The 14,468-nt window shown below is 37.1% G+C and overlaps 1 protein-coding gene across 2 annotated transcripts in view; it reads right to left on the bottom strand.

The window, feature by feature from the left end:
* SLC15A5 (solute carrier family 15 member 5) overlaps window positions 1–14,468 on the bottom strand; it is an 81,994-nt gene that overhangs the window by 15,182 nt on the left and 52,344 nt on the right. For both annotated transcript variants that reach the window (XM_077871865.1, XM_077871863.1), the window contains one exon: window positions 10,088–10,216. In XM_077871865.1, the coding sequence (XP_077727991.1) occupies window positions 10,088–10,216 (129 nt within the window). The remainder of the gene's footprint in view (window positions 1–10,087; window positions 10,217–14,468) is intronic.

Raw genomic sequence — 14,468 nt, 5'->3', positions numbered from 1 at the left:
TTGTTGAGACAGAGCCGAAACGGGTTTTATACCTTACTTTACCTCTCGATTCACTACCTGCTGAAGAATAAGTAATTAAAAATGCGTATCTGCCATTCTCCAGGACAGACGTGCGTCTGTGCCACGGGAAATGAGCCCTGGTGTAGCAAAAGGAATTTGGGAATCAGGAATCCATCGATGCTGTAGGATTTGGGCAACTTATATAACTTTCTCAGTTCATTTTCCTCTTACCTGTGATGGGGCTACAAACATTTACCCCCAAAGAATTGTTGTGAAGATTTAATGAAATAATAAATTTGTGAAGTACATACAGCAAAGTCTGCATATAACTGACACTTAATAAATGTTAATTTCTTTCCTTCCTTCTTTCAGTAACCTGATTTAAATGCTTCATTTGAGATTCATAGTTCTCCTACCTGAGTTAATTTTTAAAACACATTAATTTTCATGATATCTGAAGGAAATAATATCTAACAACTATCTGCTAACTTTGGCTTTTCTACCACTTTTTCATGTTTGTCTAAGTACTCGTATTATTACCCTCAATTTACAGACAAGGAAACAGAGGCACAGAGAAGCTGAACTGTTTACCTAAAGTCATGCAAAGGAGACAGAATAATTATTTGTTGATTCGATGGGTGAACTGAGGTTGGGCCCCAAATTCGCACATGCTTGATACCTTGCTCTCATAACAATGTCTGCTTTGAGACTCTAATTTGCATTTTTACTTTGGGAATTGTGGATAAAATGAAGTTAGGTTGCTGTTTTCAGGAAGGGACACCGTGTCTTTCAAAAATGTAGAGAAATCACTATGCATTGTTCACCTGAACTGCAGAAAGAATGAGCATGGGTGATACTTGGGATAACAGGCTTTTTCATAAGGGTGAGTTCATTCTCTTGAAGAGCATTGGGAGGCAAAAACCCATCAAGATAGTGTGTTCTCATGATGATTTCAATGAATTATCATGGAAATGAGTTTTAGAAGAGAGGTAATGCTTTGTGATAATAGCCCGATAATGCCATTAGCTATGAACTGTAATTGTAATAGCATTAGTCAAATGAATATATCTGATATTAATTTGAGTGTCAAATATTTCTATAAGATTCTTCTTGTTAATTAAACATCAGCCCCGGTATTATTAATTCACTATCTGGCCAGTGCTTGCACATAGTAGGAACCCAATATGTATTTGTGAACTGAATTTATAAGTCAACCTCAAAGTGGAGCTATTTAAAATGGTAAAATACTGAGTTTAAATAATATCATGGATGTAACAGGAACTGATTTTGCCCAATATCTCCTTATTTGTAGAGTTTGTTCTCTAATTTGTAACTTCAGTTAGCTAATGATGGAGATTTATTTCAGAATTTGAAAAGATATCCACCCTCCCTTGCATATTTGGAGGGAAATTGCATGTAAGATTTACTTCACATTACTTTCATTCAAGAGTAGAATTTGTGCCTTTTTCCCCATCTTGTGGTCTTTAGACTGTTTACAAGTCTACCAGACAGCTTCATAACTGCATTGGACACCTGAATAGCACTGGACAAAATCACGCTTTAGGTCATTCGGTATCACTCTTCATGGTTACCAGCATCAACTGGCCTTCAACACTGTTGGCAATCTTAATGCTTTTCTTCTAAACCATCTTTTCTTTCTCTTGCGATAACACGTTCTTAGCTCCCTGCCCTTCCTTTTCCTCATTTTCATCCAAACCCCCTTTTGCTCTCATGAATGGCTCACTGCATACTTCATTAAGAAAACCGAAAGTCTTGAAAAGTAGCTGCCAGCATCTGTCTAAAGCAGAACCACAGCTCTGTTTGACCCTGCACCCATACCTCCCATTCTTTCTTCTGTATGAATGCAAGAAAGAAGCATCCACCCTCCAGGGAGAAGTCAATCTCTTTTCTTTCTCTTGAATTTTTAGCTTCTCCATATACACCAGATGTTTTCATCAGTTAAATATGTCCAAGTATCTCTTGAAATAAATACAAAAGTATCTTGAACTCACACCTAACCTCCTAGATAAAATACAGAACTCACAGTTAAATTTGAATATCAGAACAACAACAAATTATTTTTTAGGATAATTATGTCTTAAACAGTGCACAAATAAGTTTTTGGTGTAAAGTATGTTCACAATATTGCATGGGACATGCTTGTACTAAGAAAAATATTCATTGTTAACCTGAAATTCAAATGTAACTGGGTGTTCTGTATTTTTATTTGCTAACTCTGGCAAATCTACCCACTTCCCCATCTAGCCACCACTTTATCTCTTAAGTCTTCTTCATTGACAGGTTCCTTTAAAAAGTTGTTTGAATGTGATACTTTATTTACTCACCACCTACATGTTCTTTACCCCTACTCCAATCTGGTTTTCATTCCCTTCACCACTGAAATGACTCTTGATAAAGTTTTTGGTGATCATAAAGTTGCTAAATCTACAGATATTTTCCATTCTTCATTTTACTTGACCTCACAGTAGGATTTTACCCAGTAGGATTTTATCCAGTTTACCATTTCCTATTTGAAACAATCTTCTCTTTTATCTTCACTAAAATAGTATGCATATACATACACTCACACTCACATATATACACGTGTATGTTTGTGTGTGTGTGTGTGTAAGTATATTTTTCCCAACTTCTCTGGCTGCTACTTTTCTTTCTTTGGCAGGCCATTCTTCCACCATCTGAACTCTAACATGGGCCTTTTCAGGTTTAAGTACTGTGCTCCTTTTTTTTTTTTTTTTTTTTTGCCCTCATTCTCAATATTCACACTAGATAATTTAATTCACTTCTGTGGGTGCCAATCCTATTTTCGTGCCAAGGATTCTCATAATTATATATCTAACCCAGATCTTTTTACTGAGCTCTAGAGATTTCTATTTGGATGTCTCACAGGTATGCCAAAATTAATGTGTTAAAAAGTGAACAGGTGACAAGTTTTCCAATCTGTTTGTCTTCTAGTGTTCTCCACTTAGTAATTTGGGTGGATTTTTGTCCACCCAGTTGCTCTTGGCAGAATCTGGATGCTTCCTTGATACCACTTCTCTTTCCTGCATCCTACCACCTCCTGACTCCACTAGGCATTCTTGATTCTACCTCTAAAATCATGCTTATTCATTTCTCTCCATCTGCCTACTTCCCCTAGTTTATCACTATCCTAGACTTGCCTGAGTTAGTTCAGTTGTAAACTTCACCCAAACCATTCTTTTTGCCTTCTAATTTATACTGCATCCATAGTAATTTTAAAACAAATAGATCATGTTACTTTTTTGGTGCCTTTATGATTTCATATTGCATTCAAATTTAAAAAAATTCCCGTAAGCCAAAGGTCCTGCATGATTTTGCTTTTAATTCCTCAGCCTGACTTTATGCGATTTCCTCCCATTTGCTGATCATTTTCATGTTACTATTTTTTTTCTTTTTCTTTTTTTTCATGTTACCAGTTTTTGAGTTCTTCTGATGCACCTATTAATTCTTACTTCCAGGGCTTGGTATATATACTTGGTATATATACTCTCTGCCAGAAATATTTTACTCCTATATTCATCAAGCCAAATACCACTCATCCTTCTAGTGTTAAATTCAATGTCTAGTTTCAATTTCCAGCATGAACATTAATGCATATGCAATTCCATGTAGACTTGTAAGTTTTCAGTGTGAAGGAAGTGCCACTAATGACATAGGTCCATGAGGCCAAGAAGAATCTTAGAGTACTACTTTATTTCATCTCATCCCAATCCAGACCTGGAATTGAAGCTGAGTAGGACACTTGATGTCCTCATTTATGGAACACATTCTTGTTTGAAGAATTATTAAAGCCATACCAGATCATCGTACCCATGATAATAATCCTGGCCTAATTGAAAAAAGTTGAGATCCCACTCAATTTATAATAACAACACCACAAATCATTATTTATGTGCACTTTTATTAACCTCATGCTTTATATCTATTTCCTCTGGTCTTTATAGAAATCTTAGAAGTTATTAGTGACATCATCTTTGAGAAGGAGAAACTAAGGCTCAGAAAAGTTAAGTACTGTGGTCAAGACTCACAGCTTGTTAAAGGCTGAATTGAATTTGAATTCCAGTTTGTCTGACTCAAAAATCAGCCCTTTCTACCTCTTGCAAGCCAACAGCAGTAGATAATTGCTTCCCATAGTCTAAGTGGTATTTTGAGCTCTATTTTGATACTGTTATGAATCCTGAGGCCTCTGAGCAGTCTCCAAAGTTTGAGGGTGTAGAATAAGTTATATCTGAGATTCAAAACCTCATTGTACAAGGAGAATTCTGAATCTACTTCTGATTGAAGACCATGAGCAGGATTTGCCTTTGAGAGTTGTCAGGGGTCTCATCAAAGAAGCCCCAGGAACAGTGGCATTAGACCAGCTGGATGGGCAAGTAGAGTCTGGCCTGGCTAAAGGTAAATTATGAGGTGGCAGGTCACGTTCTCTACCTAGGTCTAAAATCTCATCTCTAAACACAGATGAAGTTGGATCTGGGGCGCTGAGATGAATCTGAAGAAACATATTTTTAAGAAAATAGGCATGGGTCCATGGAATCCATCTAAATAGCTTTTCAGGTGGATATTTTCTTTCAAGTTTACTGTAACTGTAAATTCCTGTTTCAAGAGCAACTCAGGGATTCATGCTGACATGGCTGTCAGTGGTCTCAATAATCACAGATATTCAAATGAGAATTTTAAAAGATCATATTTTTAATTTAAAATGATCTTGTTGGGAATCAAACAGCTAAATTCTTGGCTCCTTTCCAGAATTCTAGGAGGCAGGACTAACAGGGATAAGAAGATATTTCCCTGACTTCTTGATTCTGCCCAATTATTCTTTTTCCCTTAGACAGTTTGCTTTGGATCTTTCAATCACCTGCACGTCCATAACTAAGATGTCACTTTCCACTGAATTCTATTTTGTTATTTTCGTCAAAAGGTAAGCTTGAACCCATGAGTGTGAGAAAACTGATCTGGTTGCTAATGGGATAGAGTGGAAATAAGCAGTTTGAGTGACTTCTTCACTCCCTTCTATTAGCATTGCTACTTTTAGAGAAACTATTCCTGAAATGATTAGTGTAGGAGGATGGGTTTAGTCTTGTATCTTCTCCTTTAAAGCACTCGGAGTTAGAGATCCCAGAAGGATCAGTTTTCTCACTTGTACTGAAAATGTCACTCTAACAGTTATCTGTCTGCACAGTCAAGTTTTGAGAAATCTTTTGAATTTACCGCATTCACACCATTCTCCATCATGGTGCTAAAAATGACTAATGCGGCTTGGAGCCCGGGAGACTGTGAGAGCCGATCGTCTCTCCCAATCGTACACCAACACTCACACACACTCACATACACACATGCTCAGCTGACATGAATCCTTAAAGGTTTAAAATATCTTATATGCTAAATGGAATGTGGAGGCGTGTGGGATGCTTAAGCACATAGTTATTGTGTTGGTGTCACTCTGGTTTATCAAGAAAATTGGTCTGGTTATTTGACTAAAAGACTGGTATGTTTTTAACCAAAGGGGCCACTATAATATATGACTTAATTTTCTATTTAAAAGAATCTCTGGTATGGAAATGATCAAATGCATTATTTAATTTTATCCTCTCGTCATCTCTGAGAAAAGTGCAGTACAGCATTCCCTTTTTTAAATAAGAGGAAACAGTCTTAGAGAAGATGGTGACCTACTCAATGTCATGTATACAAAAGATCACTCTTTTTTAGGGACCCTAATTAGTCACATAAGCCAATTTAGGGTCACAAGAACCAAATCCTCTAAATAAACTTCATTTCCTTTCTTGATGAATGCTATTCTGATGGCTAAAGGAATTTTCACAAACACAGATATATCCTGCTTCCAGAAAAACATATGACAAAGTGTCCTGTGACGTCATTCAGGGAATGATGGAGAAGTGCATGGGCTGAATGATAGTAATTAGATGAAGTGGGAGCTGATTACATCCAAAAGGGGAAGATTAGTTTATAACTTGCAGTGAGATTTCTAGGAACTTTCCACAAGGCTCTATTTTTGTTCCTGTCCAATTCAACAATTTTGTCAATTACCTGGAAGAAGTCTAGGAACTTGCTTACTAAGTTTGCAGATGACACAGAGCTAGTAAAGAAGTTAAGATTAGTAATTCACTGGGTGACAGAATCAAGTTTTAAAAATGTCTATTATTTAAGATGATGAGTTGACATTTATCAAGGATAAAGATAAAGTCTTGCATTTAATTAGAAAAAAATTGTGAAAGATGAGTGAAACTGAACTGGGAGCAACTGTTAAAAACAAACAAACAAAAAAGCCTCAGGTTTGAATTGGCCGTAAGCACAATCAACTACTGAAAAAGTCAACACGATCTTTGTTGGCATTCAGAGAAAGCGAGAGAGGGAGAGAGACACCAGTTTGATAAAAGTAACATCTTGAGTATTGTGTTTAATCCTAGATGCCATACTACTAGAAACATAGCTATCTTTACTGAGTATTTACTGTGTGTATTAATCATTTAATCCTGATAACAGCATGATGAACTATGTATTGTTGTTAGTGGTAGAGAAACTGAGAACACATACTTAGACTGCCTGGATTTGAACAATGTACCTCATTATTTCTCTGAATATTTATCAAATGTTGGAAGAGTTGATATGTGGATAGAAAATCAGATTTATTCCTTGAAATACTGTCATCAAGAGAGCAGACACAGGTTACATCAATGCAGAGAATTTTTCTGGGCATTGGAGGATGCTGGTACATCTAGTTTTCAGTACAATGTTAGACTAGATGGCTTCTGATGTTAATGTCCAATTGTCAGATTCTGATTTATTGGGATTGGACTTAATGTAACACAATATTACTATGAACAACAACATAGCAAAAACCTTTAAAAGAAGAAGTGAATTAATTAGTGGTAATTTAAATGGTGTTCTCGAATACAAGTGTACGAGAGCGCCCTACTCACATCCATGTGTCTAAGATGTCCTTGCCATTTGTCCTAGGTAAATTCTGCCAAAATTATATAAACTTTTGTTTATCGATCTTTTATTATATCTAGAATATTATCAGCAAGTAATATACAACATGCAGACCCCCATCAGAGGAGGTTGTATTGCAGAAGTAACAAATGTCATTAAAAAGTCCTTATATTGGGATCCCTGGGTGGCGCAGCGGTTTGGCGCCTGCCTTTGGCCCAGGGCATGATCCTGGAGACCCGGGATCGAATCCCACGTCGGGCTCCCGGTGCATGGAGCCTGCTTCTCCCTCTGCCTGTGTCTCTGCCTCTCTCTCTCTCTGTGACTATCATAAATAAATAAAAAAAAAATTAAAAAAAAAAAAAGTCCTTATATTGGGTGACTCCTAATAGCTCTTTGGTGTATTAAAAGCAATGTTGATGTTGGTTTCAAAATGCTGAAAGGGTCAAATCTCTGTCAGATACTAGTTGTGATGACTGGACCACTTTGCTTTCTTTTGTCGGTCTTAATTATTACATCTCAAAAATAAGGAGAATATTGCCTTTATAAGATTGTTGCAGTAAATGCAATAATGTAACAGTTCCTACCATACTATTCAGATTTTTAAGAAAAATTTAGCTTTTCAATGAAATGGATTGCAAGAATAACCGTGTAATAGAGAATTTGCCGGGCCTTTGTCCTGGTTCCTCTTTAGTAAACACTAAACCTTTTGAGTTTTCTGAGTAATTGGAGTATCTTTGTTACTCATGATGGACCCCTGGAGGCCCACCTGATGGTTTATGCTAATGAGATGACACAGAAGGGGCCTGGCCAGCCAGGAAGACCAAGCACGGTGATTAGAGGGTTGAGGCTTTGACTCATGTGATAGCCCAACTTCTGGAGGGAAGAGGCTAGAGACTGTGTTCAATCACATGGCTAATAATTCAATCAATCCTGTGTACATAATAAAACCTCAATGAAAATTCTGCACATGAAGTTCAAGTAAGCTTCCCCGGCTGGCCATATTCTTCATATTGTCACACGTTGGTGTGCCAGTTGGCCCTTGCATCCCTGAGGATGAAAGAACTTTCATTTCTGAAGCCCTCTTAGGCCTTGTTCTGATTTTTTTTTTTTGCTTTGTTTTTGCTATATAAAGCTGTAATCATAAGTACTGTGCTTTCCTGAATTCTGTGAGTCATTCTAGCAAATTGTCAAGCCGAAGGGGAGCTGTGGGGACTTCCACATTTGTAGCCAGCTTATCAGAAGCAATGGCAGTCCTGAGGAACCTATGAACTTGTGGCCAGTGACTAAACTGAGCACAGTCTTGTGAAGTTTGGCCTAACTGGGTACCTTCCTCAAACATATATGTGAAAAATGGAGATTTATATACCAAGATAAACTGATGGCGCCTGGGTGGCTCCATAGGTTAAGTGTCTGCCTTGAGCTTAGGTCATGATCCCAGGGTCCTGGGATTGAGCCCCGTATCAGGCTCCTGCTCAGGGAGGAGCCTGCTTCTCCCTCCCTCTGCCTACAGCTTCCCCTGATTGTGCTTTCTCTCTCTCTGTGTCAACTAAATAAAATCTTAAAAAAATATAAACCGATAGTAATATTGACTTCATGGTTCTTCTAGAATATATCAATGTGGTTTGATTATAGACATTTTTAAAAGCAAATTTTCAAAAACATTTTCATTGAGTAATGTTGAAGCATATGCCGAACACATAAGATGTTTAGGTAAAGACATAGGTAAGACTTTTTGAGGTTATCTTATAAAGGTCTAATACCGGTGCTTTGTTCCTTGTTTATACATAAAAGAATCTAACCACTAGAGCAGTCAACAACCTGCCTGCTGTTCACACAGTTCTTTATGACTATTTGAATATTCGTCCTTTGAGAAAAGAGTAATATCTCACAAATTCCGTGTAGCACAGAGCCTGGCACACAGTAAATATTCAATACATACTTGTTTAATTTTCTTGTTAACTAATACAAGGGCAATACTTGATCTTATTGATATTCCCTCAAGGATTGTACATTTGTTCCCTAGATCTCTACCTATCATCAAATTTATCATTTTTAATTTCACTGCTTCCCTACACCCTTGGGAATTTTGCAAGGATTTTAAAGTGTTTATTTTCTTGTCATGGCATGCCAATGTGTCCAACATCGTGCCTAGAACAGAGTGCGTCATCCATATAAATATTTTTTGAATGAAGATAGTGTTAAAAAAAGTTTCTTATTCATAGAAGTTAATTTTTCCATAGTTTGAAAGTAAGTAAATTAAATTTGTTATAGGAGAACACAAACCCACACTTTCTTTACATTATTTTAAGTGCACAATTGTAAATACTTTTGAAGGTAGAGAATAAGCTTGTAGTATTTTATAAAATAAGCAAGAGTAAATTTTAAAAAATGTTAAGCCATGTTATCATCTTAGAATAAATAAAGGAAAAAGTCTGTGGATTTAAAATACAACCCAAGGCATTTCACCATGACATCTAATCATTGTCATCCTGTCGCTTTTTCTGTCAGCACATATATAAGGAGTATTTTTTTGTTGCATTTTTCAGATGGGGTATTTTTTTTGATCAATTTCTATGGGAAAAAATTTTCCAAGACCATTTGCTTTTCAATTCACAGTTTCCTTTTGGCTGCATAAATATGATTTCTAGAAAATCACAAGGAAAAAAGATCGTTTAGATACCCCATCCTCCTATGTTTCTACAAGACTTACCTTTCCTGAGGAATATCTGTGCCACCTATGAGGCATTATTGAATATGACCTCACTGAAAGATCTAATAAGAATATAATGACCGATTTGTTTTAAAACACACTAAAGAAAGACAGCAGACAGGGTCTCATGAGAAGTGACATTCTGTAATTACCTCCTCCTATCAAAAGAAAAACAATTCCCAGAAATTAATGAATACAGCAAGAGTCTATTTCCTATCTTAATTCTATCTTAATTGCAAAAGTGGATCAATTAAAAAAAAGACTACACTGGCAAAGTCCTTCTTTTAAGATTTTGTCTCCTGATTCTCTAGTCATCAAATCAATATATATATATAAACATATATATGTACATATATATATATATGCATACCATGAACCTATTTTTACCTTCTGAGATGAGATATACCAACTCCACCAGCAATGCCCCCATGAAACAACCAAATCCATTGAACAGTGTCAGAAAATTCATAGAGGTTCCTCTGATGGTACTCGGAACAAATCTGTATATTACAGAGACTGAAAGGAAAAGAGAAGGTCAAAATTCAGAACATTCTCTGTAAAATACTTCCATAGATATTATTCAAATTAGTATTGATCATACCTCAAAGAAAGTTTACTGATAAAGGCAAAATTTGGGTTGGACTTTGTTAAAGTTACTATAGTAAGACATATTATGATGTTATAGTTTACATATGTCTAAAAGGAGTAATATTTGGCAAACTATACTCTTGTATAGCTACAAGGAAAATTTAATTATTTTGGGGTTTAAGTGTCCCAATATATTCACCCAAATTTCACCCTGATTTGAATATTTCTTATTAATTTTGGATTGAGATGAGGCTTGTACTAGGTAATATGACAATCTAGTAATAAGACCCATGATCCTGTGATTCTATGTAAATTATTAGTTTTCCAATAGAAAACTTGAATTTATCATATAAAATTAGCATGGAGGTTAAGAGGATGGGTTCTGGAGTTGGACAAGATTGTGCTATAATCTCAGGTCAACTACCTCTGGAATTTTAAATAAGTTAGTTAGACTTTCTGAGCCTCAGTGTTCTTCTCTGTAAAATGGGAATATCATCACTCACTTGCAGAGGTACCGTGGCTCTTACTTGCTATAATGTACGTATAATACTATAATATGTATAAAATGTTGACTTGTAAGAACTGAATCAGGTTGGCTATTTTTAACAGTATTAATCTTACCAAGTCAAATGGCTCCTACTTGTGCAAAGTCCTTTACATGCATTTAAATTATCCTGTTTAAGGAGAGGTTACTTAAAGAGAGATGATTGCATAAGCTTTGGATCTTCAAAAAGGTTATCTTTTTTTTTCTCCCAAGTCATTACTGGGGTAATGGTGGCAAGAGGTTGAAAAAAATCATGGAATAATTTTTTTTTTAAATTTCAATTACAAATAATTTTTTTAATAGACTCAATTATAGAGAATAAACTGATGGTTACCAGAGGTGAGAGGATGGGGAGGATGGGTGAAATTGATGATGGGGATTAAGGAGTGCACTTGTGATGAGCATCAGATGATGTATGGAACTGCTAAATCACTATATTGTGCACCTGATACTAATATAACACTGTATATTAACTAACTGGAATTTAAATAAAAACTGAAAAAAAATCAAAATTTTTCTGGTATCAGGCATAGATGAAAATGAGTATATCTGATTTTGTACATATGATATTAACTATACTAAAATATGCATGGCAACCTTAGGGGTACATGCTAAAATATTTACAACATTTATCATAATATGATATCTGGGATTTGCTTCAAAATTATACAATGAAGAAGAAGAGAGTGTGCAAGTGAGGGTAGAGATGAGACAAGTTTGGCTATGGCATGAAAATTATTGAAGCTGGAACATGAATACACAGGAGTTTATTACACTAATCTCTCTCATTTGTATATGTGTCACAAAAAATTGGAAGGAAATACATAAAATAACAGGAACAGTGTTAGCTTTGAGTGTTTGAATTATTTTTAATTTACCTTCTCCTTACTCTTCTATACTTTGCAAATTTTTCTATAGTGAGAGATCAAAAATAAACACTAAAGTTCATTTTAAAAAGTGGTGATAGGGTAGCCCCAGTGGCTCAGCGGTTTAGCACTGCCTTCAGCCCAGGGTGGGATCCTGGAGACCCGGGATCGAGTCCCCTGTCAGGCTCCTTGCATGGAGCCTGCTTCATGCCTGTGTCTCTGCCTCTCTTTCTATGTCTCTCATGAATAAATAAATAAAATCTTTAAAAAAATAAAAAAGTGGTGATAGAAAACTGATATACTGGAGAGGCTAAAACTTCAGTTTCTTTTTTCTGTCTTTTCTTTTCTTTTTTCTTTTTTTTTTAGAAAGAGGAGGGGCAGAAACAGAATGAGAATCTCAAGCAGGCTCCACACCCAGCACTGAGCCCAACTCAGGACTTGATTTCACGATTGCAATCATGACCTGAGCCAAATCAAGAGTCAGAGACTGAACTGACTGAGCCACCCACACACCCCTTAGTTTCCTTTTCTATAAAAAGATCTTATTATCTCTTCCCTTCTGTCTTGGGAAAACTTTACCCTCTGGTTTACTTGCACTTTACCCCAGAAAAAGTCTGCATTTGTTCAGCCCCTTTAAAGAAACTTACTAATATGTAATATACATGTATTTGTGTTTCTTCCTAGCATTCATATAACATTTCTGTTTTGGTTTCTGTTGTCCTCCACATGTTTTTATTGATCAGCAAAGAAACATTCGAAGAAACAAAGGAGTCCCCATCTGTGCTCCAGGGAATGTGCAGCGTGCGGAAGCTGAGGCCAGCCCTCAGCTCGGGCACGGGTGCATCATTCCTAGATTTTAAAGCCTGGGCAGGCAGACAGCAGAGACATACAGGACACTAAAGATAGTGCTAAACAGGCACTTAATACCACAGATGTTTATTGGAGGTGAAGATAATGATGGTGATAAATAAAATACTGTGAAGAAGGGCTTCAAATCTTGGCAGCAAGGGGCCATGGGTCTCACAGCTCTCTTGTGTAGTGCAAATCACCAGCAAGAGCCCCAGGCCAAGCTCACAAGTGTTTTTCAGGAAGATCTGGACGACAGGGTGAGGGAAAAGCTGAAGAGGTTTTGGGAAGAAATGATTCACTGTTATAAAAAGGATTTGGCTTATGAACTTTCCTTTCTATAAATATGAAGAGACAAACAATGGGCAGAAAGACCGATTTCTTTCACTGAGAAAAAGCAGAATGTACAAGCCCATTATTACTCTGCTAGTTAATTATTAATCCTATGCTTTTCTCTTGCTAGAACTTCTGGTGCGGTATATAATTCATGAACACACTTTGCCAGCTCTCTGCCTGCTGGTTAATCTCTCTTTGGTGTCATTTTAGTCGTTTTGAAAGCCTCCGGTTCCCTTTTAGAAGACTTAGCTTTTCAAGTCTTCCGATCTTCATTTTCGGGCATCCCCTTGAACATTCTGATCTCTTTCTATGTTAGCGATCATCAACCTGATTTTTTAGGCTCCGTGGTACTTCTTTTAGCACATAATAGTATAGATAGTGGCCACAAGTCTGCCACTATTCCAAAGTTCTCATTTTACCATGAAGACACAGTAAAAAATACTCAGTGTGTGTGAGAGCTCGTCTTGCCAATGAAAGCTGAAATGTGCCTCCAGGCGGAGGCTGCTTAGTGTTTGCAGAGATGCCCCATCACAGCATCTGTGGAAGCTCTAAACCGTAGGGCTGTTACCACCTTCCTGAGGCACCTGGTACTGGGGACTCATTGCTGAAATTTCTTTTACTCCAATTGTTCTTAAACGGTTAGATGGGCTTCTTATGTTGGGTGAGTATTTCGAACATATGTAAGAAAGGACCTCTGTCTGGGGCTTTGGAACTTTGTCCAGATCACCATTCCTCCCTCATCTCTCAAGAGCTTCAGTTCATTGTTTCTGATTATATCAGTGTTATTCAATCAGATCACCTTCTACTTCTCTTTTGTGTAGTCACCTGTCAATTTCTAGGCCATCTTCCTCTGCTAGTCAACGTTATCAGCTCCTCTCTCCTTGTCACATTCTCCAGTTCTATTCCTGCCTTAGTTCCTGACAATTATGTATAAAGATCATCCTTCTAAACTTGCATCCTGCCAGCTCTTGGTTTCTCAGCCCCTTGACCTTCTTTCTAATGTCCCTGTCCTCAACACTACCTTAGCCGCTCATTACCATGCTCACACCCTAAACCTTGGTTGGCCCCCAGGCCAGCAGACCAGGACTTGGTGAACTACCATCAGGTAAGGTTCAGCCTGCCAGGTGTTTATAAAGAAAGTTTTATTGGAACACAGGCACACCCATTCATTATCTATGTGTCTATGACTTCTCGTACACCACAATGACAGAGTTGAGTGGTTGTAACAGAGACTGTCTGCCTGGTGTGAAAAATCTATTTACTATCTGACACTTTTCAGAAGACATTTGCTGACCCATGCCCTAGACCAGTAATTGTAAATGCTCCACAATCTCAACTTTGTGCATCCCCCACTAACTACAACTTTCTGTCTTCCCAGTTAACTGCTGCTCAACCACAAAGGTGTTTAGACTCCTTCAGGGCCTTCACTCCATCGCTCCTTTCCTTATGCTCACCTCTTTCATGCCTCTATGATCCTATTCCTCTTCTTAGCCAAGTTAAGTTCCACAGTCAATTGCTATGATGATACTCTTTCACATACCCTCTTTCCCTTGCCTTTCTCTTGCTTTCTGGAAATTGATTGGCCAAA

This window comes from Canis aureus, chromosome 25, assembly GCF_053574225.1.
Source record: "Canis aureus isolate CA01 chromosome 25, VMU_Caureus_v.1.0, whole genome shotgun sequence".
Taxonomy (NCBI): Eukaryota; Metazoa; Chordata; class Mammalia; order Carnivora; family Canidae; genus Canis; species Canis aureus.
The sequence above is the reverse complement of the archived record's forward strand: the minus strand, read 5'-3'. Positions and strand labels throughout refer to the sequence as shown.